General features: G+C 38.0%; 2 protein-coding genes across 3 annotated transcripts in view; both read left to right on the top strand.

The window, feature by feature from the left end:
- Positions 1 to 3,812, top strand: part of mical2b (microtubule associated monooxygenase, calponin and LIM domain containing 2b) — a 59,695-nt gene extending 55,883 nt beyond the window's left edge. For both annotated transcript variants that reach the window (XM_086163006.1, XM_086163004.1), the window contains 4 exons: positions 525 to 618; positions 1,890 to 1,998; positions 2,084 to 2,157; positions 2,242 to 3,812. In XM_086163006.1, the coding sequence (XP_086019132.1) occupies positions 525 to 618; positions 1,890 to 1,998; positions 2,084 to 2,157; positions 2,242 to 2,477 (513 nt within the window). In that variant the 3' untranslated portion in view covers positions 2,478 to 3,812. The remainder of the gene's footprint in view (positions 1 to 524; positions 619 to 1,889; positions 1,999 to 2,083; positions 2,158 to 2,241) is intronic.
- A 437-nt stretch (positions 3,813 to 4,249) lies between these two features.
- parvaa (parvin, alpha a) lies at positions 4,250 to 24,717 on the top strand. The gene is made up of 13 exons (XM_086163443.1): positions 4,250 to 4,537; positions 9,358 to 9,447; positions 10,176 to 10,246; positions 11,444 to 11,546; positions 11,814 to 11,954; positions 15,757 to 15,872; positions 16,067 to 16,125; positions 17,870 to 17,889; positions 18,069 to 18,130; positions 18,906 to 18,974; positions 19,583 to 19,684; positions 21,832 to 21,904; positions 23,530 to 24,717. Exons 1-13 carry the CDS (start codon positions 4,402 to 4,404, stop codon positions 23,604 to 23,606), a joined length of 1,119 nt encoding a protein of 372 aa, XP_086019569.1. The 5' UTR covers positions 4,250 to 4,401; the 3' UTR covers positions 23,607 to 24,717.
- Positions 24,718 to 25,858: the final 1,141 nt, after the last annotated feature.

Here is a 25,858-nt window from a genome sequence, read left to right as displayed (position 1 = left end):
GGGTTATCTAAAGCATTGAAAACAGCAACATTTGAACGATTAGGCGAATCAATTTAGTTGTTTCTGTTCCTGTATAGGAATGCAAAAAAAAAAAAATGTTTATGTACTTCACATTGACTTTTTCTCCGCTTTTAGGATGAGTAGATGAAAGTTCAGGGTAATATTCTTATTCACTTTCATGATGAGAGCAACCTTTGAAGAACTGAAGCTACATGACAAACAAACTGAACTGATGTCTTACATGTTAAATATTGATGTGGTACGTTTTTATATCCCTAACAGTTTCTGACAATGATCTTTGAAAGACTAATAGCACGCTGTAAAAATGGCTGATCAATATAGCTTATAAATAGGACATTACCATCAAGCATTGTGGGCTCAATGATGATGGTACAGTATGCTATTGTATGCATATTTTTTCAGCCTACTGTGGTTTTGCAAAGTGTTGCAAAGATTCACTGTTGACATTTTATCGATTATATACAATCACGTTTCTTTCAATGTCCCATTTTTCTACATCTTAGGCCATTCAACGACAACTCGAGGAGGTTGAGGAGAAACAAAGAGATCTAGAAGAGAGAGGAGTGGCTGTAGAAAAGCTTATAAGAGGAGAAACAGGTGCTGAACACACACACACACAAACACACATGCATACACACCTGTTTCTTAGAAAGGTCTTTGAGATGGAATGAAACAAAGCCATGTAACCACCAGACTAATGAACAACTTAGACCAATGGAGGGCTGTAGTTTCAATGGAATTCTGCTGTTAATGCCTCATTCATCTTCTTTTTGGACCATTTAGAAAGAAAGATTGCCTTGTAATACTGATGTGGTTAAAAGCCTCTGAATACAGTTAATGGCTGTGCTCTCAACATACTGTGAAACACATCTTTATAAAGGCTTTGTTTGTGTTTCACTGAAAAGTGGGGTTTTCTAAGCAATGCAGATATGTTCTGTATGTATGTATGTATATATGTATGTATGTGTGTGTGTGCACATGCATGCATACACGCATGTGTTTTGGGTAGTTTCTTTCTGTAATTACTTGACATAATTGATAGTATAATTCACAGGGGCCTTCTCTTTTCAGTTTTTGCAATCCTTCCGTCTTCCTTGACTGTGCTCCCCCTTTTTATGATAAGGGTATTCTAGGGCCCAATTAATATGGAATTATTTGAGGCCAGTCGTGGTTTAAAGATAAAGAAAAATGCATTTATTGCTGATATAATTTTTTCAACAGGGTAATCTGATATGATCATGTAGCAGATGTACTCCACATTGATAGATGATCAATATAGATACAGAGATGCTTTATTGCATTTAAGTCTGCTCACACTGTTGCTGTTGATGATTAACTTCAAGGAACAGAGGTTACAGAGCCTCACTTGAATCACGACAGCATGTGAGGCAACAGCCCATCTCTGCTCCTTTATTTCACAATACTGTCTGATAGAATAAATGTGATGACATTGTTTTGAAATCACCCAAAGCATTGTTTTGAGATCATAGGATCTGTAGAAAATTCTATATCATCACATACAATCTGATATAGTTGGAAAGGGAATTATTCTCGACTCGTAAGTAATATCAAAAAAGCAAGAGGACATCCAAATATGGATGGTTATAAAGTGTAATAAAAACTGCTGAATACATTATAGTACCTGTCAGACTATTGTACCTTTGTGGTATCAGTATTGCTTTGGAAAATGTTTTTTATGAGAATGTAAATAGTGTACAATGTATTTTGGATATTTTCATTAAGTATGGATACTTTGCCAGTTAGCCAATAGACTAAAAGAGATCCACATAAATATCAAATCGATCTATTCCTCGTTTTGCCATTCATCCCTCTTTTCTTGCTTTCCTCTTCTCTCTCTTAAATTCCAGAGGAGTCTCCAGCAGAGGAGAGCGATGAGGCTCAGCTTTATCAGTCCTGGTTCGAACTTGTCCTTGAGAAGAACAGATTGGCGCGTTACGAGTCTGAACTCGTAATTTTGTGAGTTAATTCATCGGATGAGGACAGGAGAATTTTGCCACTTGTATGGCACTTGGGTGTCAACCATTCTGATCCTCTGTTGTAGTGCCCAGGAGCTCGCACTAGAGGACACCCAGAGTCGACTGCAGCAAGATCTCCGGCTCAGGATGGCAACAGAAGGTACACTCAGACAATCAGGAAGTAAGATATGATGAGCCTCTTACAGAGTCTCATCTTTTGCTCTGTTCTTTCACTTCACTCCAGACACAAACAAAAGCGCCTCAGAGCTACAGAAGGAGCAGGAGATTCTGTCTGAGATCATGAAGACAGTAGAGAAAAGAGACATGTTGGTGTCTATACTTGAAGAGCAGAGGCTGAAAGAGAGGGCTGAGGACCGGGATCTAGAGAGCCTGGTGCTGTCGAAGGGTTACCGGTTCCACTGGGCCGAGGCAGATAACAGCTGGGAGTTGGACCAAGCAGCACTGGTGAGGGAAGGCTAGGAAGTTACTGTGAAGGTGGAAATACTTCAAATCCAGGCATATTATTGCTCTATGAGTCAGACCCCACCTGAATTAATACAGACAGTGGGCAACAGTGAATTTTGTTGTGTTGTTTTCCTTTGAAATGAATGAAATCCAACTGTATGGAATTTGGTGTCTTCACCATAGGAATATATGTTAAAGAAACAGGGTGGACATTACTAGTTTTCCCCATCCTATTATAATAAAGCACCTCATGAGGGGAAAGTTTTACAAGGGCCTGTTTTTTTCTTTTAACCCTTGAGAAAACCCTGATGCTTAATGTAGCCTGACAGAAGGAAAAAAAAATGGCAGTGGAGCTAATGCCTTCCTTAAAGCTATCAGGGCTATTAACAACCCTGCCATTAAGGTTCTTTGACCTCTTCACTGAAGTATAATCTGTCACAGCCTTAGAACTGGAAGTAAAAAATGCCTATTAACCACTTATACTAATGTGACTGACTGCAAAGTGACTGCCTCATCATTTACCACTGCTTCAATTCTAAAGAATGGAAATGTTGTGACAGATTTGTTAACACTGTAAGCCCTCACTTGATATTACCTGAGAAACTCCTGAAAGTATTTCCTGAAATTTCAGTGTTTTTTTTTCATTGCACGGCTTGAATCTGACCTTATCCATTAAACCCAGAAAGATGCCTCATGTTTCACTGTTAACCAATTTTAGTAGTCGTAGATATGAGTGAAAGCTGAAACACTGTAAAAGATAAATAAATTAAATTGAAAAACACAGCCACCAATGAACACAGGACAAATATTTGACCCTCTATATTCTGAGATTTATTACCAAGTGCCTGTTTTTTAAATGCTGCCTGTCTCTCTCTCGCTCGCTCTCTCTCTCTCTCTCTCTCTCTCTCTCTCTCTCTCTCTCTCTCACACACACACACACACACACACACACACACACACACACACACACACACACACACACACACACACACACACACACACACACACACACACGAGTGACGTCGCTGAATGGGGCGCGTCCTGATGTTGTGCCTAATGGAATACACACTGGATGTGTCCTGGACAATTCATTTGAAAATCCATCCTGTGACTGATCAACTGCTGTTAATACATTTTATCCACTGTTCAGAATGACAACAATGTTTACATTTTAATCCTAAAACAACCAAACGTGGCTACTGTTTTAAATGTGTGTTTGTGTTATGTGAAACAAAAAAATAATTCAGAATGTTGGATTACAATGACTCTGGACTGTGTGTCTGTGTGTGTCAAATGTTTGTTTCTGTTTTTATGCTGCTTTATTTGACTAGAACATTTAATAAAAACTGAACTATTATATTTGACTGTCGTTTCTTTCCCTTTGTTAATGAGTGAACACTGCTGTTGTACTGAGGACTGACTGATATTTCATCCCTGCGTACATAAATGTACTCCAACAATTTAATAGTATGGGGGGGTGTATATATATACAACCGAGTGAACTCAAAAATAATTAAGATAAAAGAATTTAAAGACTCCTGTCACAGAATTCCCATGTAATTTTTGTGGGTTGTTCAGCCAGGAAACTTCCAATATATTTTCATGACTTCTTTTAGTTTTCCAACGAGTAGCTAGCTTGTTTTATGCTAGCAACGACCCGTCGGGTTCAACTGGTACCGGACCGGAGCTCCTCCAGAGGCCGGCCCTGGGGTTCTTCCCGCGGGTCGACCTGCTGTTCCCTCCCACGGTGCTCCTCCAAAGAGGAGGAGCCTACTGACTCCAGCCAACTTCGGGAGAAAAAAAGTCTGGGAATTCCTTTTCCGCTTTAGGGAGTGGACGGTGATTTTTTTCCCCCCAAATTCCTGACCGACTTCAATTCCCACGTCAACTTAGGACGTTTTTCTTTCACTTCTTACAGTGCTAACTTTTCACCATTGCGATGGCCTCTTCGCCACAGAAGTCCCCGTCTTCTCCCAAATCCCCGACGCCTAAATCTCCGTCCTCCCGAAAGAAAGATGACTCTTTTCTGGGGAAACTTGGTGGAACTTTGGCGAGAAGGAAAAAAGCGAAGGAAGGTAACTTTAGCGAGCAAAAATGAGGAAAAAAATAACGACCCAGTAACTACGTCGCTGCTTTTGTTTTTACTTTAATGCAAGCTATACCAGAGAAGATGACTTGTTAAGCTAATAGTTCACTTAGCTTTAAGAGTAAAAGTGCTTCACGCCAAACGTAACATTTACGTTAATATGACAAAATTAGAAGGATGTACATAAATCCCAGCTGTGACAATAAGCAATACTTCACTCCGAGGTATGTTTTTTGTGCCTTTTGTGTTTTCGTACCCGCCGGCTCTGTTTGTAGCCATTTAAGGCATTGAAACCGCCTCCAGTGTAATATGTGAGGTATGAGACATCCGTAAACACAGGCCCGTTTCTCGTAGAGAGGGCTCTCTCAGCCACAAAAACGGTTTTTACACTAATCTACCAGTAAGTTATCATGGGTGCCTAATGTAGTTGACCATCCACCTCAGGTCAAAGGTCAGGGGTCGTGTACAGCAACCGGGACCTCAAAGCCTCGCCCTGTCCTTCTCCTTACTGCTTCACTTTCCTCCATAACAGCTCATAAAGTCTCAAATGCTGCTTTTTAACCGCCAGGAATTCTATCTCTATATTCACCCTCCAAAAGCCTCTTTTTAAGATGCTCATTTCACTTTATATCCATGAAGAATCCCTTTAGTGATATGGCCTCCTTCAGTGAGTCTTGATATTCATTGTAAAAGACCAGGTTTTATCGAGGTCTCTTTTGATTCTGTGCCATTCAGATTTCCCTGCTCCACAGCTGAGCCTCATTTTATGATGTTGCATCCAATCACATTACCCTCATACTGCCTCGACATACTTGGTGTGTGTGTGTGTGTGTGCGCTCGTGCGTGCATGCGTGTGCGCCAGCATGTGCACGTGTGTGTGCGTAGGATGGTTGATTTGATGGAAATGGTGGGCTGGTTGCTCACGTGTTGATCATTGATTAAATTTAAGCCTCTGTGACGTTTATGGCAGTTGTGGAAGGGGAACTGGACTAATGGTTAGATGAAAAAAGAAAAGCGGGGGACATGATGGGGACAAGCAAGGAGCTTTAGGATGGAGGCTTTAGGATGGTGGTGGTGATGAGGGAAGAGTGAGGAGAAGGCGCAGTCTGAAAAAGGTGGCACAATTTTATGTCCTGAGCAAAAAGAGCAAACTTATCTTGGGGGAGGGGGGTTACAAATATATCAGCTAGCTCAGACCTGAGGAGGAAGAGCTCCATGGTAGAGAGCCGGTCCCGCTAGCCATGAGAGGATGCGTGAGGCTGGGAAACAGAGGCAGGCAGACATGGGCTGTGGAGCACTCTGCCCTCCAGGTAGGAGAGAATGCGAGAACAGCCCCACGTTTCTGCGTTATAGAGGGATTTGTGTTGCTGGATATAGTATGTGTTTATAGGGCTTTGATATTATTTGCTTGTTTAAGGGAATGGATTTGCATTTTACTTTTACGACACTGGCGTAGAGGGGGAGGAGTGACATGCGCGACGGTTGACAATGCAGGTTAGAAGGATCTATGTTAGAGAGGCTTTTGATAAAGAAGACAATGAGTCTTAAAAAGAAAATTATTTTGTCAAAAATTATCTCCCTGTCATGGGTATTTTTTAGAATATCATATTTTCGTGAATGTAAATTATACTTTCTGTTATCTGACTGTCTCGGATAATTGACAGTTCTTTCCAAATGAGTGAGAAGTAGTAGTCCAGTAGGAGAAAATAAATGCTACTTTTGAATCTGCATTTTATTTCCTGACTGAAATGTCAATGACTTTGAAAATCACCCAGTTAGTTTTGCCAATTTAGTACTTCACTTTGTTCACTTTGCTCATCATTCTCAGTAAATTAATATGATTTTTTTTGGTTTGTTTGTTTTTCCAAAATCCGGAAAAATTTCACATGCACTCATCGACTCACCTTTTTAAAGAAGGAAAAAAAAGACCAGAATGTTAACCTAATACTTGAAATATGAAAAGAGATTACCTTAAATTGTTTTTATATCACTCCTGTAAGGGGAGGAGTGCATTGCAGGATCCTCTACAACAACAGTCCCCAACCTTTTTTGTACCAGGGACCGGTTTCATGCATGAAAATATTTCCGTGGGCCGGTTAGCGGTGCAGGGGTTCAAATAATAAAAACTTTGGTCAGATGACAGTATTTAATGAATAGTGTGATTACACATTATATTTGGCAATTACAATATTTAGTGCGCAGTAAGTTGAAGGCTGAAACAGTTGTTTTTCAAAATAAGATCTGGAATATCTAATGAAAATACTATAATTGGTATCAAGAAATATTTTTTGGGGACCAATACCAAATGATCCGTAGACCGGTACCAGACACAATTGATAACAAATGAAACCGGCACTCAACATTTTCTAGTTTATTATTGCTCAGAAAATGTTGATTGTTTCACTGTGGAACTCGAGTATTATTTTAAGGCTGGCTATAGATCTCTTTATATAGAAGTGACTTCAGTTATGTTGCCCCTTGATTCATCCTCCAACTCCCTAACATCTACACCGGGTCCTCTTTAAATAGCTCAAGTGATATCTACAGTAACTCACACTGTGCTAATTGCTGCGGTGCGATTACAAAGCACTCATCCACTTTCCAGTAAATTTCTTCAAATAGTGGTTAATAAAGGGGTGTGATACTACTTCTACTGAAATAATAACCTATCGATAACATTTGTATTCTTCTCTCCAAACTAGATAAAAATATATACAGAAATAAACATCTGTTTTCATCCCAGTGTTTTGTTGTTCAAAAATAAGGATAATAACAAACAAGTAATTGCATATGCACTGTACAGCTGTTATACTGTACAGGACTGTCTCAGAAAATTAGAATATTGTGATAAAGTTCTTTATCTTCTGTAATGCAATTACAAAAGCAAAAATGTCATACATTCTAGATTCATTACAAATTAACTGAAATATTGCAAGCCTTTTATTATTTTAATATTGCTGAGTATGGCTTACATCTCAAGAAAACTCAAAAATCCTATCTCAAAATATTAGAATATCATGAAAAAGTATTTTTTGTTTTTTTAATTGCATTACAGAAGATTAAGAACTTTATCAAAATACTCAAATTTTCTGAGACGGTCCTGTATGTATTGTATGTATTGCAATATCCTGAGCAAAGAGCGTCTGTGTGTTAATGGTTGGTGAACATGAATTATCGGGGTGTTAAAAGGGAAGCATAAACAATGAGACCATGAAGCATCTTACTCTTCAGAAACCCTTCTCCCCTAAACCTGCAGCTGACTGTTATACCTGCGTTTCTCTGATACACGAAGTTAACCAATGAAATTTGTCTCTCAAGAAAATGAATGTGACACAAACGTTTCATATTGGATTAATATTAAATACCCCACTCTTCATGTCTATTTAATAACAATTTCCCTAACTCAAAAAATGTTCCCTTGTTTCTGAATACAGTTTGAATGTCAAATGATTGAATGTGGTTGCAGTCTAGTACTAGGACCACCTCCGTGACAATAATTTCAACTGAACAATTTATATAACACATAAGGACATTTTCAGCAGTATATCGTCAACCTATTATCAACATACATTAATACATTGACAATCTAATCAGTTATGACCGATGTAATGGTCAAGGGTTATTGTCTGTAATTCACCATAAACAATGAATAGAGATTCTGTCTACCAAGGAATCGTAACACTAACTTGCAATTGCAGATGCACCCCCTTACACACTCACGCATACTTTTCTATGCGTGTGCATGTGCATGCGTGCGTGAATATGTGGATATATAGAGCCTTTGGTGTTGATTAAACAGGTGTTTTCCAGTAACGGCAGAGAAATGCACCGGATGTGCACTACATGCTCCCAGCATGCACTTTCACACATACACAATATAATTCTACACACTAACACAAAGATGCACACACATTGATTGAAAATGACAAGTCTCCTCAGATATCTGACACACTGCTAGGTGTTTAAAAATCCAGCTGAGAGGCAGGAAGTAACACTACTGTGGGTTTCGTGTTATTTATGAGTTCAAACAGCTTTGCTGATGTACTGTTGTTGCTGGATTCAAGGGAAAATTAAAGAATTTGTGAAATTTACCTCTCCAAGTAATTCCTCATTGGTCATTTATAGTGAGCAAAGCAGCAAACCAGTATTCTCAATAGGGAACCAACAGAACTTACTGTTTCTACTTCATGTAATTCCTGGCAAGCTCATCCCCATTAGAAGCTTCCTATCAGTCTTTGTGGCAATATAAAACTGAGCAGACTGAAAACACTGCTTTGTTTTGGTTCCGACTAGGGGAGGGCGTATGTGCTAAATGTCAACAAATAGCAATATCATATCTTGGACTTATTAATATCCATATTGTGGTACATGATGTACCTTTTAAATTATTTTCTGATACAAATCCTATCTTATTCCTATACTATCTAGAACATATCTGCAGTCATTCTTATTATGACCAGATTATTTTTAAATCATAGGACTGTTCTACATGCAATTTGCTCCAATAAGCACTTATCTTGAAATACTTAAACATTCTCCTGAAATTACCCTAAATAAGCAAGAACGTAACAGTGAAAACATCTGCAAGTAACTTAGAATTTGGAAGCATCTGTGTGCGGCCTCTGAGATTTTTTGTCCAGATGGAGACAACATAACTGGGCATTCACTGGCACTAGATCCTGTGTCAGTCCGTGGATTTTTGCCGACCGATTAAACCTGCTTCAACCACTGGCGTCCCTTTATTATCGAGCTGTAAGTACTCTGTGAGGATCCCCATTGACTAATGTTATCGAATGTACCTTGTTGCAGTATCTGAACTTCAGGAGGAAGGAATCAACGCCATCAACCTCCCTCTCAGCCCTTCCCACTATGAGCTGGACCCAGAGGACACCATGCTAGGTAGGCCTCTGACTTCACACACAATTCAACACTACTTCTTTACACAGCTGGTGAAAATGGTCAATTTAATCTTGTACATTAACTGACTGGACTAGATTGAACTGACACATTTGTTTGTTCTGTTAGACATTACTGAGAATAAATAAATGCGGTATTGTATCAAATTATGATTTGAACTATGGCAACATGTAACAGCCACTTAATGCATTAGTGGAAACAAAATTATCTCTTAGCATGACTATCCTTTTGAGATTATAAAGTGACCAATCAAAGACAAACTGAGATTTGCCACTTCAGCTGTCATTAAATCATAAGGGCGATTATATATTTTGCCAGATCTTTTTCTTTAGAATTGTGTGTTTTTACATGTGAGTCTTGCAATTTTTATTCATTATTGTCATTATTTTACAACCTTATATTTTGAGAGATTACCAATTTTTTTATCACAAATTAATTATTTCAATTTTCAGTGTTACTTTTGACCCTAATTCCACCATTATCTACTTTTAATGCTTGATAATCTGTCCAGCCCAAAGATGCACACAGAAAACTCCATTTACTCTGCAATAAATCATATAAACATAACTACTTCAACATTTATTTATTTTTTCAGCTCTGGAAACCATTGAGGTCAAATTTCATATCTAAATGGACATATTTTGTCTTGCTTCAGAAAATTGTTCCCTTGAATGTCTAACTTGTTTATCTTGTCACTGGTCATCTGTCAGAGGAGAATGAGGTTCGTACCATGGTGGATCCTAACTCCAAGAATGATCGCAAATTGCAAGAACTGATGAAAGTAAGTTCACTCATGAAGTCAAACAAGAATCTAGTGTTTACCTGTGAAATAACTGTAATGTGATTGTTTTGTTCTCATCAAATCTTGAAAATGTAGTACAACAGCCAGATATAGTATTATAGTATATAACTATTCAAGTGGCTGAATTCGAGACCAGAGTTTAGCCAAAGGAATTATCTAGTGTTTGTGTTCTGTTGAACCACACCGTGGAACGTGACCATGGAAGTTCACAGAAATGTTTGCATTATGTGATATTGAACAGCTTTTCTAAAATCAATAGATGCATCCAATATGGTACCCAGTTCTATTGTGTATCAACTGCAGCTACATGGCTGTTAAGAAATAATGGCCTTCCATATACCTGTGTTAGCCATTAAAGACCAAAACATTCATCTGTCAAATCTAAGAGGTGCTGGCACATGTAAAGTAGACTACGATTCATACATGAGGAGAGTGATGAAATAAAATTAAAATTACATACATTTTGCCACCCTCTCTATATCAAGTCAAGCAAATACAGTTATATGGAGGCTGTCTGTTCCTCATTATCATCCATGTCTGTCCTGAAAATCCATCTTCCCCTGGCTTAACACTTGACCCATTACCCTCTAAATTAAAGTGGACCAAAAAAATGAATATCTCATGGACACTTGCTCTTCCTGTCTTGCCCCTGAGTTTGGGCAGGCAGCTTTCAGGAAGAGCCAGCATCATTAAAATTTTTTTTGTAAAATTTAGTAGCCAGGCATTTATATTCGCAAACTCCCCATAGGCCATTAGAACCGAAGAAACCTGTCGGATGAGAGGTAAAATCATCAGTCTTTTGTTTTAATGCAGAAAAATTGAAACAAAATGTCTTGAATAGTTTGTGAAATCACAATTCTTAAATGAAGATTTCAGCTCTTCCATTTGGCCTGATAAGTTTAGTTTGTCCTCTCAGGGTTGAAGAATAAATCTGTGTATTCAGCTTTTATATTGGGCTCCTGTCATACTTAGCTGCATTTCATAGAAAGGAATAGATGCCCCATCTCCAAAATGAATCTTCACTTTTTTGAAAATATATCCCCTAATATTGATAAATAAATGTTACATCTCAGCCTTGATAATCAGCTGTACTGTTACTGTTACTGTTACTTTAGAAATGTGCCTTTTACTGTGAAGAAACGTCAACCTCGCTGATGTCTTCCTCCATCGATGTAGGTGTTAATTGACTGGATCAATGATGTCCTGGTGGGGGAGAGGATAATTGTGAAGGACCTGGCCGAGGATCTGTATGATGGACAGGTCTTGCAGAAACTATTTGGTAAGGAGGGGAAACTACCTAAAGCCATGCAGATGGAAATAATGATGAAAAACTTAACTGCATGGAATCCGCTGTTTTAAACCATTGTACTTGTGAGTGTTTTTGAGTTCTGATCATATCAGAAGTGGTTGTAGTGATGATTCACACTTTATTGTGTTATACTGAATGGTGTGAAAATTATGTCTCACCTATTTAAAAAAAATAGTCAATCTATCCTTTTCTATTTCAGTGCATGCCACCCATACATTTCATTGTGTTGTACTGCAGAAAAGCTGGAGGGTGAGAAATTGAATGTAGCAGAGGTGACACAGTCAGAGATTGCCCAGAAACAGAAGCTACAGACGGTTCTAGAACGGATCAACGACTCTCTTAAACTCTCCACCAGGAACATTCGCTGGAATGTGGACTGTAAGTGATTCTAACAGTTACACTGCATAAATGTTTCCCTTTTACTTGACCTTAGCACTTATGCAGGTCTGCATACCAAGGCATCTGAGCTTTAGGGCTCCACGCAATGATTTCCATCCAATGTAATTGTCTTAAGATTAGATTTTGAAGCAAACAAGCATGAATGAGTAATTTGAAGGTTTGTCTCTCCTTCAATGTCCCTCTTTAATTTGTGAGATATGGTCATTACTCTCAGGCTTCCAGCAGGCTGCCTCTTACCCAAGCTATCAACTGGAACTTTATAATATATAAAAGGGAAAGAGAGGGGATAGAAAAAGTGGGGTAAATGGTTTTAAAGAAGATTTACTTTTATGAGTACTTTAGAGGAATAGATGAGACTGTAGTGACATGGAGAGAAGCATTAAGCACAATTGATTTTTGAGTGTATAGAGCACTAAAGGAAAAACCTGTATCAAGTAAGTTTATTTTAAACTGAATAAGACGAAATTCTAAAACGCATCTTCGGCTTGTCCTTGAAAGCTGTTCAAAACATGATGCCTTTAAAGAAAAAAATGCCAAAGACTGAATACCGAGGATATGTCATTGATTTGGCTGTCCTTTAATTCTCGGAACGTCCTTTTAATCAATTCATTTTTATTTTGCCCCTTCTTTCATCTCTCCATTCAGAGGCCTTAGTGCGATCCACAAAAGCGAGATGTGATCACGGTACATGAAAGCTTTCTGTCCATTAAATCAACTTGCGTTCATATGTATTTGTCAGCAGAACTGCCAGTGGCCTCAGAAGTGTGGCGGAGATATGGTGGCTAGATGTATCAGATGGACCCTCTGCCTTTTTCATTTTCCATTCTGTTCTTAACCTTTTATGATATTTAGTTAAGCATAATTTCTTCATTCAGAATTCAGATATTTCATATCATGCCTTGCTCTCACAATGCAGATGTTTCATAAATCAAATTGCATCAGTATTGATTTTTTTGAAGGTTCTCAAGGTCCTCATCTCCTTCCACAGCCTAAGTGAGAATCTGTGGTTTTGTATGACTGTTGTTAGACTACTAGGCGAAGGCAGTGTGCCCACTTTCCTATTTATTGTCAGCTGACCAGTGATCTATACTCCCAGTGAGGGAAGCACTTCCTCTGGATTTAACAGAGGCCTTCAGTTTCCTATCTCTGTTATTGTACAAATATTCAAAATTGCTTTATAGCAGTCTTTCACATCAGGTTTTTTTCAGCCTATTTTGCCTCTACAACACTGTTTCACTCAACGGCCCCTTGAATTATTATCGAAATGACAAATATAATTATTTTTTCTACATTACAATATTGATATTCGTGCCCACCTGCAATGTATCATTCCTATCGCTGCTTAAGACAAACAAGATTTGGAGCAGACATCAGCATTCTTCTGTAATGTCAATGTTTGGGTGAACTTTAGTCACTAAAATGAGACAATATGTTATTTATACAATTTAGAATTCCTATATTGAGTGCAAGCTTTGCCATAAGACTGTAAGTACTATTTTCAGGAAGTACGACCAGCTCACATGGACACATGTTTACCTTTTCTGAAAATCGAATAGAATATTACAGTGTATGGCAATGTATTGCAATAAAATAGCATAATGACTTGCATATCACAGTGCTAATTGTATGGTGAGCCTCTTGCCAAAATAACCCTAATTGAGAACCTCGACTGAGAACACTGATGTGTACTGATCAACTGTAATATTCTGTCTACTCACAGGAGAGGTGAACAACATTGATTATCTGGTTACCATGGCACCTTTCAGTGGGTTGATATATTAGGCAGCCAGGGAACATTTTGTCCTCAAAGTTGATGAGTTGGAAGCAGGAAAAATTGACAAGTGTAAGGTTGTGAGCAACTCTGATAAGAGATAAATTGTGATGGCTGGACGACTGGGTAGCAGCTCCACCAAAACTGCAGCTCTTTTGGGGCGTTCCTAGGTTCCATTTGTCAGTGCTGACCAAACCTGGTCCAAGTGACGACTACTCAAGGTCAAGGGTAGCCAGAGATGAATTATCACAAGATTCAAAGGAAATGCATTGCTTAAAAATAACAATTGTTGTAAAGATATGCAATTATCCGAAGTACCGTATTTTCTGCACTATAAGGCCCACCTAAAAGCCGTTCATTTCTCAAAAACCGACAGTGCGCCTTATAATCCGATAGGCCTTATATATGGATCAATATTGATTAATTATGGCTACCGTCCTCAGGGGGCGTCGCCAAAGGAGCAGCGGTAATAAACGGTAAAGAGGAATTCCAGTCCCACACTACTTGTGTGTGTATAAAGACCCCAAAATGGCACGTTTCAAGAGGCACGCTTACGACGCAAAGTTCAAACTCAAGGCGATCAGTCATGTTGTAGAACATGGGAATAGACCAGCAGCGAGAGAATTCAACATTAATGAATCAATGGCACGGAAGTGGAGGAAGCAACAAGATAACCTGCACCACATAAAGAAGACTAAACAGAGTTTCCGAGGAAACAAAGCGAGATGGAGGACAAACTCGAACAGTGGGTTGTTGAACCAAGAGCAGCAAGTTGAAGCGTCTTTACAGTCACTATTTGAATTAAGGCAACAGCGCTAGCTAGCGACATGAACATCAATGAATTTAGAGGCGGTCCTTCCGGGTGCTTTCATTTTATGAAACGCTTTGAACTGTGACAAACGGAGTTGAAAAGATATTGTTTCCAACAAAGGCGACGCAAATACCGATAAGAGCTACCAGTACATACGGTACCGTACTGTGAATACACTAACTTGTTTTGGGAGTGAACGGAGTTGTCAGAACGTTGGTTTGTATTCAATCAATGATGTTTGACTGACTGACTTATCTGACTGTTTGTTGACATTCCCTTTAGCGCAGCTTCATCTAGTGAATGCATAACGGAACCCCTGCCACTACAGTAGTTTCAATTCAATGCGCCTTATAATGTGGTGCGCGCTATAAAAGCAAACCGTTTTAAAACAGGCCATTCATTGAAGGTGCGCTTTATAAGCCAATGAGCCTTGTAGTGCCGAAAATACGAGATTAAAATCTTGTCTTTACCTCATACCACACCCTTATTGAAGTTGTATTTTAGAACATTAGATTTTTTGCAATTATGTTTTATACCATATTTTTGACTTTGAAATCATATTCGAAATCTTTTTTTTTTTTCATTTAATTTGGGGACCTTAATGTTAAATAGTGAAACTGTGTCTCATTTCGCAATTTTAGATGCATTATAATTGACACTTAATAAATTCTGAATTAAAAAAAGTTTTTTCAGAGTCAGGTTTAAACATAAGATGAATAACATAATCTACATTTTTGGAAAAAAAATCTTTCTAACATTCAAAATTATTCAAATTTAAGTTGTGATGAGACTAATTCACTTTCTCCAACATCATTTATAAATTGCAAAAAAAAACCCATTGCAATCTGCTTTATATGGTTGATATAAAATTAGTAAATAGAAAACAGTTCCGGATTCTAAAACTTGTAAGCATACACAGCCATCTTTAGTTCTGTATGGTAGGTTGGGCATACTCTATTTCTTCTAAGCTTATTTTAAGAACACTTTCAGCATACCATCATCTGAATAACTCGAGTTTCAGGCACAAATCTTTTTTTCATCGACTAAATAAGTACAGCTGGTTTAATTAAAATTTTTTGTAATTTTTAAAATGTTTGTTTTGTTATTTATTATTTGTGTAAGGGAGATGTCTGTTTACTGTGTGACATTTTCAGTTATTTCCTGGGTTTCCTCACTTGCTACTTTTTCTATCTTGTTAGCGGTCCATGCTAAGAGCATCGTTGCCATCCTGCACTTGCTTGTGGCGCTGTCACAGCACTTCAGGGCACCAATCAGATTGCCAGACCATGTTTCGATTCAAGTTGTGGTCGTCCAGGTGAGTCGCAGGGGTGTCTTTTAAGGCCCTCCAGTTTGTTTACTAACATATCTACTTACTTGATCTCCTTCATCTTTACTGTTGGCTTTATAGCATCCTTCCTAGTTGCTTCAAATTAATCCAGGTTTTTTTATTTTCCATTTTGCTTGCGTGAATAAAATAATCACATGTCATCTTCCATTTACTTCTGGCAGAAAAGAGAGGGCATCCTTCAATCCAGACAAATTCAAGAGGAAATCACAGGTAACACAGAGTAAGTATGCTCTGCCGTCTGACTCATTGTTACTCATCAATTGCTGGTGCACTTCAGATGATAACTTTGCAAAACCTTTTTTTTGCATGGGCAAAGTCTGTAATTCCATGCAGTGAAAACTCAGCCACAAGTCAGTGTTGCTTTAAATGAATGCAGTCGGTGTGTTTCAGCCACAATTACACCAGCCATCTTCACCCTTGTTATATCTAACATCACGTACACATTTTTGTGTTTAGGTTCAGAGGCATTATGAAAACCAGATGACTGATGTTCAAGTTCTTGAAAATTAATGGAATTCCAATCTTGAGCTAAATCAAGTTAACTGGTACATTGAAAAATTTTAGATTGTTTTTTTTATCCAAATATCTCAAAAATGAATAGGCATTTACTAGAAATGTTGTTTTTATAAAAGTAAGCACAAAATTATCCATTTTATTCAGCACAACATCAGCCTAATTTGACCACTGCATTTAACACACCGTGAATAAACTGGAAGCAGCTGACAGCCACTTAGCAGTGCTTGAGGAGCAGTTTGAGATTCAGTGTCTTGCTCAACAACATTTTGCAGGCTAGGAGTGTGGGGAGTTGGAGCTGCCAGGCAGGAGGTCTTGAGGAAGACCAAGGAGAGGATTTATGGACATAGTGAGAGAGGATATGAAGGTAGTTGGTGTGAGAGAGGAGGATACGTAGAATAGGGTTAGATGGAGAAGGTAGATTAGCTATGGTGAACCTCGGAGGGAAAATCCGAAAGGAGAAGAAGGAGGAGTGTGGGGAATTGAACCAGGAGCATCTGATTTCTTTACATCCCCTCCAACCACCCAAGCCACACCCCCATAGTGAGTTGTGTTGAGCAGACAACCATTGAATTTGAACAGGAAATGTAATGGCACCCTCTGCTTTAATTTTAAACAGTTTAGATCTCTTGCTCACACATATATACACACACACACACACACACACACACACACACACACACACACACTCTGTTACACACTTCCATCTCGCTGCTAGGCTATCCTACAACCTGACAGCAGTATCAAGGGAGATAACAGCCGGCCAGCGCACACATTTTGTCACGGTAGATACTGTTAATAACACACACACTCACTTGGTCACAGTGGAACTATGGTTTTCACCACACCTCCAAGACCGATGCCCAGGCCTGTCTGCCATTGCCATCACAGATTACACCATGAAAATGTGCAAGAGAGTCTCAGTGTGTGTGTCAGTGCCTGCCATGTCTTGCTGGCCTGCCCCGCTGCGATATCCCGTCCTCAGGGATGTTCGCGCCACAGCGATGCCTGCTGCCTCCCGCACCACCTGACCCGGTCCAACAGCAACAACATCCGCCTAAGTGCTAACATTGTAAATGTATAATAGCTGCATCTTCATTCATTGTCTCAATAGCCAGCTGTGTTGTTGTATAGCTGAGATTATTGCATTGTGTTGCAGTAGGCACTCACTGCGGACTGCCCAGTGATGATACCCAGATTATTTGAATACCCAAGGCTCACCTGTGTTTCTCTTTAATCAAATTATGATGCCATAGCTACATCTATTGTTTACGACCATTCCTGACACATAATCCCCTGTTCTCGACATTCCTCTGTGATTGAATTGGAAGCACTGCTATGTCTTGTTTTCTGTGTATAATAGAGTGTGAAATTGTCAATAAGTGGAAACAAGCTGTTCTTGTGTACATTCAAAATGTTTTGTCTCCCTTCTTTTCCCCTCTTATTCACAGGGCTTTCTCTGGCAGACATGGTATGTTTTTATGAGAAAATATTGAAAACAAACTTGTTTGTTAATTGAGTTTATTATTTGTATATAGATTATACATGCAATTTATCCCAAAATATCCCTGGAAGTGCTTGATATGGTTCATTTCATAGTACCGCAAATCTATTTCGCAACAAATAATTTGTAGTGTATTCTCCCCTCAGAGCGTGATGCTTTCGACACCCTCTTTGACCATGCTCCTGACAAACTGAACGTCGTCAAAAAGGTAACACATATCGGATACGCAACTCTCGTGATTAATATTAGGGAAATTTCCATTTGTATTACCTTTAAAAAGAATTCAATGAATGAAAAAAAAATTTTAAGCATATATATATGAATGTTAAGCCTCACATACCTGGTCTTTAAATATATCTAGATCTATCTATCTATCTAATCTATCTATCTAATCTATCTATCTAATCTATCTATCTAATCTATCTATCTAATCTATCTAATCTATCTATCTATCTATCTATCTATCTATCTATCTATCTATCTATCTATCTATCTATCTATCTATCTATCTATCTATCTATCTATCTATCTATCTATCTATCTATATCTATATATATATACATACACATACATATTAATCAAAATGTGTTTTCTTTTCAAAAATGTAAACCTAGTCTGATCCCCAGAGCTATGGCTGACAAATAATTTGTGCTTCCAAAAAATTGCCTTCTCTCCAATTTTGAAATCTGTTTCTGCCACTTAATGTGGGTGTAATTGGAATTATTATTAGATTATGTATGCATTTGTGAATTTTCATTGAATTCTTCCCCTTTTTAGGTTATGAGTTTCACACTTTAAATCGTATCATACATGTCTTCTCCATATCCTGGTTATACTCATATAAAATGGGTGTCCTCTCTATGTTTTATTTCTGTAAGCCTTGCTCTTGGAAGTGTGGTGCAACATAGCTGCAGTGAACGGCACTCTTTCATGTTTGACCAATAAGTCACTTTTCTGACTGGTGCTTTGACTCTTTTTCTCAGACATTGATAACTTTTGTGAATAAACACCTGAACAAGCTCAACCTGGAAGTGTCAGAGTTGGAAACTCAGGTAATTGACACACACACACACACACACACACACACACACACACACACACACACACACACACACACACACACACACACACACACACACACACACACACACATACACTCTTGCATGTGTGCATAAACATCTGAAGTTCCTACTACGCCATATCCATCCATCTTCTGCCCCTTATCTGTTAGGCAGTAGGGGCAGCAGCCTTAGCACAGAGGCCCAGACTTCCCTTTCCAAGGTCTCTTTGTGTTCAGTGTTTGTGATTTGTCTTTTTTCGCACACCTATAATGCAACAGTATTTCTGTCTGTGGTCTAACCTGTCTGTGGTTTAATCTTGATAATCCGCATGATCATATTTACCAAGCAAATTGATCTTATTATATGATAATTGGATCACATGATTTGTACAAGAGTAAATGGTAAAAAAAAAGCTTAGCTGCCCCATTTCTACACAGAGGAACACAGATGTCAGTGTTTAACCCATAAGGTGGTTTATCACAGCAGCCATAGTGTAACAAATATCCTAGAGAAATGAGGAGCTATAAGTTTCAATATTAACATAAAGATATTGTTCACGGCCATCACGTTGCAGGTGTTTAACAGATCTTTTTACTTAGTTTGCAGATGGAGTGTATCTGGTGCTGCTGATGGGGTTGCTGGAAGGATACTTCGTGCCACTTTACAACTTCTTCCTCACACCTGAAAATTTTGACCAAAAGGTAAGGGGGTGTTATATTTACTCCAGAATTCTTCAGACAAATCATTTCAATGCCAATTAACAACCATATAAATAAATTTTTATTCCCGCAAATTCATCATTTGCAATTCATCGGGACATTGCTGCATTCAGTGGTCATTCACACCGATCGTGACGTCACCATTTTATGAATTGTTCATATTCTTAGATACATTACTTAAAACCCCTCTGTTGACAGCTTAATCAAATAAAGGTGGTGGGAATATCTTGTTCACCTGGACACTTCAGTGTATGGGGATTAAAGTTACTGTAAATACATTGTAGCCACACTTTAAATCGGTTTATTCTGTATTTTACCCTGACTTGAATGTGAACTCATAAATGTCTCTAGTCTTTGAGTTTAGAGATGGTTGACCTGTGACTGATCCTGCCTGGTAGTTTAAGAACCACCATTAAATCCATAGTCCCATTTCTGAGGAGCATCGTGTGCCTGGCGGAGATTCAACCCTCACCAGCTCGATAAAACGGCATCCATTTTCCCCCTGAGCCCATTCAGTGCCGAGCCATCCCTCTCTGTAGCACCGTGCCATTCTGAGCAGGCAGTCTGTGGAGACACCACACTAGCCTTTTGTCTGGGCGCCGGCCAGCGGCTCCTGCCAAGCTGTGCAGCAGAATGGGCATCAGTAATACAAAGACACACACACACACATATACACACTCCTGGCTCTGAAGAACAGGCAGCAGCCCCTCAGCATCTGTAATCTCCTATTGCACAGGGAAACACTGGAGTGGCTGAGAGGCTCTGCTCTATTACTGTGTGTCATTCACCGGGGGGGCTGAGAAAGTAGGCTCCTGTTTTTAATTTTTCTCCAGTAGGTGGCTCTGGTCAAAGTTTCAGTCCCTCACAGTGGGGCAACAGAAACGCATGTACAATGGTCAGATTAGAAAACAGTCTCCTTTATCTGCCTTCTTTTAATCATCATGCAGTTTTTTCATAGTTCACAACTCAATTCAGCTTCTGCCTGTTTCCTTGGACAACACAACCTTATCCGCCTGCGGAGGAAAGAAAGAAATCATATGAACCCCACATAACCTTCATGTTTAAACAGAAAGCCCGGCACTCCCCCCCCGTGCTTCACTGATGCTCGATGTGACCCCATAATGTCCTCACCAAGAAAACATGTCAAGTTGTATTTTTTTGTGATACCAATAAAGACCTCTGCCTGTTTGTATGGGGTGAACAATATGGTAAAAGGGGCTCTTATTCTTCCTGTAAAATGTATATAAAATACATTTTGTTTGCTTTTCCAAAAACAGGACAGAATATCCCATAAATGGTCTGAGGGCTGTGGTCTTATAGAGGCCTCATAAATCCTCTCATCTCCTACATGTTGAACAAGATTTTCTCAGCTCATTGCCCCCCCATGACTCATTTTCCTACACAGAACGCCGTTGTATAAATCTGTACAATACAGCTTACAGTTAATGACAGTATCAGACTGTGTGTTGTGGGTGGCAAGATGTAACTAGTTATAACTGATTGTTTGGGCAGCTGTTTGAAGGCTTATAGTCTTACAGAACACAGGTGTGTTGTGTTTGCAGACCAGCAACTGCTGTAGTACGATTGAATGAAGCCCTGGTGTGTTGTAGGATTTAGCACTTATCACACAGGAACTGTGGTGTGTGTGTGTGTGTGTGTGTGTGTGTGTGTGTGTGTGTCTGTGTGATTTGTACTCTCCTGAATGCACCTACATTTTCGATTATGGTTAGCCCCCTCCCCATCAAAAGAAAGCAAGAAATTGTTTTACAAATGACCACTATCTTTTACAATTTTTTCAATGATCTGAAAATTCACAAGAAAATCCAAAAAAAAAAAACAGCCAACTGTTACAGTAATTGAGATGTAAGAACAAATAAAACAAATACTAGACAGTTTGGAATCGAGCATTTTTCCAAAATATGTAATAAGTTATGTATTTCACTGCACATCAACAATGTCATTTGAATCGTCTTGATGTATTAGCATCATGTTTTCCAACCCTTAGCAGAAATCAGCAAGAAAAAACAGGCTAAATACCTTGATTTCATACCTTCCATACCTGTTTGTATGCTGCTTATAAAAACAGTGAACCAACTGTCTTCGTCATCAGACTGCATTTTTCTTCTCAGGTTCATAACGTGTCCTTCTCCTTTGAGCTGATGCAGGATGGAGGTCTGGAAAGACCAAAGCCCCGACCAGAGGGTAGGATGCACTGTTGACAACCTTGGCTTTCATTCGGACACACACTTCAAATCGATTAAATCTGTTTTATTGTAATAAAATCAATATCGGAGAGCAGTTGCATTAAAAAAAAAAACAGGAAGACTATCATCCAACCGCAGATATATTAGTACCTATTTTGATATGGTATATGTACACATCAATATTATACATATAAAACAGTTTGTTTTGGTGCATAATGTCAATCTTTTCATCAATAGCAGACAGCTTCTTCTAATTAACATCCACACAAGGTTACATTTTAAGTATATACTCAGAATTTGACAGCTTTAAGACCAATGCTGGATGTTACAACCAGCTGGATTTCATTTCAAACCAAACTGTTAATCTATGACTCATGTTTTTCTGATCTTAAATTGTAGTTGTTCAGACGCCTTTTTTGAGATATCCAGCATGACAACAATAGATGTAAAATAAGGTCAAGTATCATTCCAATCAACCATGTAATTGATATGACCAGTTAAACATTAATTGGTCATATTACATATAATAGATATACATATATTGATTACATATATTAAACTGCATTTACATATGGGTATCTAATAAGAGATCTAATGCCCGTAATGTATGAAAAAAAACAGCCTTTTTACTTTACTAAGTGGATTCTGTACCACAAATTTGGTGTCATGACCAGGGCAGGCTACCAACCTCTGACCTTAAACTGCAGCTGCATTGGGGTGAAGTTATTCATCCACAGACAGTTAAATGGACTGAAGAAGCACTAAGTGACAGGAAACTTTCAGTCAATGATCAGAAGAATACATACAAGACAAGAGGCCTGTCTGTTAACAGAGACATAGTTAGTCTTTTTTTTGTATTTTTATTGCCTTGTTAAAGCAGGTTTCGGGCATATGGGGTCTGTCTCACACATCTGGACTCTGAGCATTGGACATATTCCAAAATGACCTTTTACGCAGGTTGATTGTCCCATTCAGGCATATTTGCACAGACCCTGTTTACAAACACACATTACAAGGAATTTATGCCCAAAACAGATGCTAATGTGTGATGCTGCATTTTCATGCAGATGGACAGCTCCTTCTGGAAGGCATGGGAAAATCAAACAAGACAGTCTGACACTGAAATGAAACATACAAGATAATATGTCGCTATGGTGATGTGACCAAAAATGGAAGAAAAATATATTAATTACTCTCCTGTCATGCCAAATTTTAAGTAAATATTCATGCGATACGCAAAGCACTTTTATCTTGTAGTTTTGCAAACTGTGTTTGGCTTTTAAATGATCTGATTGTAAATTTTGTCTGCCAGTGTGTTTATACACACATATTTTTTATAAGCCCAGACATTGCCATTAATGGTAATCTACCTTTGCTAGAGTTACCTAATTTTGCCTTCCATCAAAATTACATCTGGTTTGTCATTTGCTGGATTTTGTGCGAATGTAGTCATCCACGAACCCACTGATTAATCTTTAGCTGCTTAGCGGCCAACTGTCAATTCAGAAACGAAAAGTGTTAAGAAAAGACAAAATCTTAGTTCTATGTTTGTCAGCCATGATGAGAGACAAGTCTGTTGCTGCAGACTCTTGCCCTAAATGTCGTTACTTTTCTTCTTTTCAGATATTGTAAACTGTGATCTCAAGTCGACACTGCGTGTGCTTTACAACCTCTTCACCAGGTACAGGAATGTAGACTGAGCAAGAAAATAAGATCGTCTTTTTGTTGTTGTCCATGAATTTTTAAACAGAGGACCACAGGCCACAGCTTTAAAACATATTTTCTTTATATTTGTTGTAGACCTTTTTTTTTTTAACAGAATGCATGCATCACATTCTGCCCTGTCTGATGTAATGTACCGCATGAACACACAGTCTTGGCTTGCATTGTTACATGGAAATTACAGACACTTACACAAATATACATGAAATACATCATGAGAGGTTGATGTCAATTGGCGGAATGGTGTATTAGGGCCATGGAAGTAAAAGGGATTAAACAATTAAAATTTATTTTAAATTTAAATTTAAAGAGAAAAAAATAGGATTTCAATAAATAATATTACGATCCATAAAAATTGTCTGCCAAAAGCGAGAAATATATTAAAGTGGGAAATCAAGTTTTAAAAAATGTAAAAGAAATATTCGATCATTTAATGAATCAATCATTTCAAAAACTCAATAATTTGCCAGAGTGTATTTGTGAATCACATCTTTTTTTTTTTTTTTACAAATTTTGAAATTATTTTTATTTTTTAATTAACCAGGGTCCTAATGCGCCATCAAAAAGGTCCTTAAAATGCTTGATGGATTATTATATTAGAGATTATAAAGGGGCAATTTTAGATTGACATTTATAGCTTAAAATTGTTAATCTGTATTTATTGTACATTTTCTTTCCTCTTCTACTTCTTATTGTTGCATTTTGTCATTTTTACTTGTCTGCTTGTTCATGTCCTTTTGAATTGTATTTCTTGGGATGAAATATATCCCAGATCATAACTTCACATTTCTGTCACATGTTGAGCGTCTTCACCTTTTGACCAACAATGTGTTTTATTTACACTGAAAAGCATATAAAAGATGATTTTCTCTCAGCATCAAAATTAATTTTGACTCATTCTCTTGTATTTGGAATCAAGGTACTTTGCCATTATGCTTGCAATTACTCTATTTTTTGTTATTAAACACAATATAACATTATTATATGATGTTTCTATGCATAGCGGATGTCACTTCTTTCTGCACCAGAAATTGTATGTACAGTATGATGCTTTTTTTGGCAGCAGGGTGAGTAAAAGAGCAAAGTTGATTGGATGCGTTCAAGTCTTAATTGTTTTTTAGCTAACATTTCATTCTTAAGTCTATTTTTTAAGTATTTCATTCCAATTTAACATAATATCTTCGTCATTTTTAGATTCTTTTTAAGTGATTATAAAAAACACAAACAGCAGCAATTTTTTGTCAAAACCAGCTGTAAGTGTTAAACCATACCTTATGAATTAAATGAATGCACCTAAGACACACTTAAGGTATTTGTTTCCGTCTTAAAAGGGTGAATTAAAATCTGTTTGTATTTGAACCCATTCCTAGAAATAAATGCACACATTTTTGAATTCTTTGGCACAACCTCAATCAGTTTCTTTTTATTTTTCAGATTTTTGGTTAGTTGTATTCGAATCACACTAACATTATTTATAACTGCTTGGTTAGACATTTTAACTTGATTTTTTAAGTCATATGTTGTATGATTATCAACCAATTTTTATTGATTTAAATGTAGTTTGTTCCACATTGTTGCAATTCCTATTTTTATTTCCTTTTAACATTATTTATTTTGTTTGTTTGTTATTTAAGTGTTTTCATGCTCATTTTTAAGTAACTGGCTGTTTTGAAAGTAATTCCTTTTAGATGTTCTTGTCATTTGGTGCTTGTATTTAAGTAATTTCTCAGCTGCATTTCTGTACATCTCAGAGGTGCTCAGAGGTTGAATATGTTTTCAAGCAAACACAAACTGGAGCCAGATTGGTTCAATTTTTGCACGAAACCTCCACAGCAATTTTCTTTTTTGCTAAACTGCGAGCAATTGTTGGGGAAAGTGTGTGAACGCTTGGTGAATTGGCTGTGACCCCACATGGCAGGAATAGATGGGACACTTATTGAACACAATGAAAGGTTCGTTTCCCTCACGTTCCAGAATAGCCCTGGAGGGGGTGGATATGACGCATGTTAGTGTGTTGATGTATTTTTATGTATACTGCTTTACAGCTTTAGTCTCCACACATGCACTCACACACATGCTCATCAAGGTTGTTTTGAATTCTGTTTATCAGAACACCTAGATTATAAAGCACGGCTTGTGCAGAAAAAGCTCAATGCAAACCTTCTTTCACCTACAAGAGGGTGTTAGAATTGTTCATTGGTGTCTGACACATTGAGCTAGGTTTATGTGA

This window comes from Fistularia commersonii, chromosome 17 (assembly GCF_037954325.1).
Source record: "Fistularia commersonii isolate RoL2024-O1a breed Wild chromosome 17, RoL_Fcom_v1.0, whole genome shotgun sequence".
NCBI classification, from domain to species: Eukaryota; Metazoa; Chordata; class Actinopteri; order Syngnathiformes; family Fistulariidae; genus Fistularia; species Fistularia commersonii.
The sequence above is the reverse complement of the archived record's forward strand: the minus strand, read 5'-3'. Positions and strand labels throughout refer to the sequence as shown.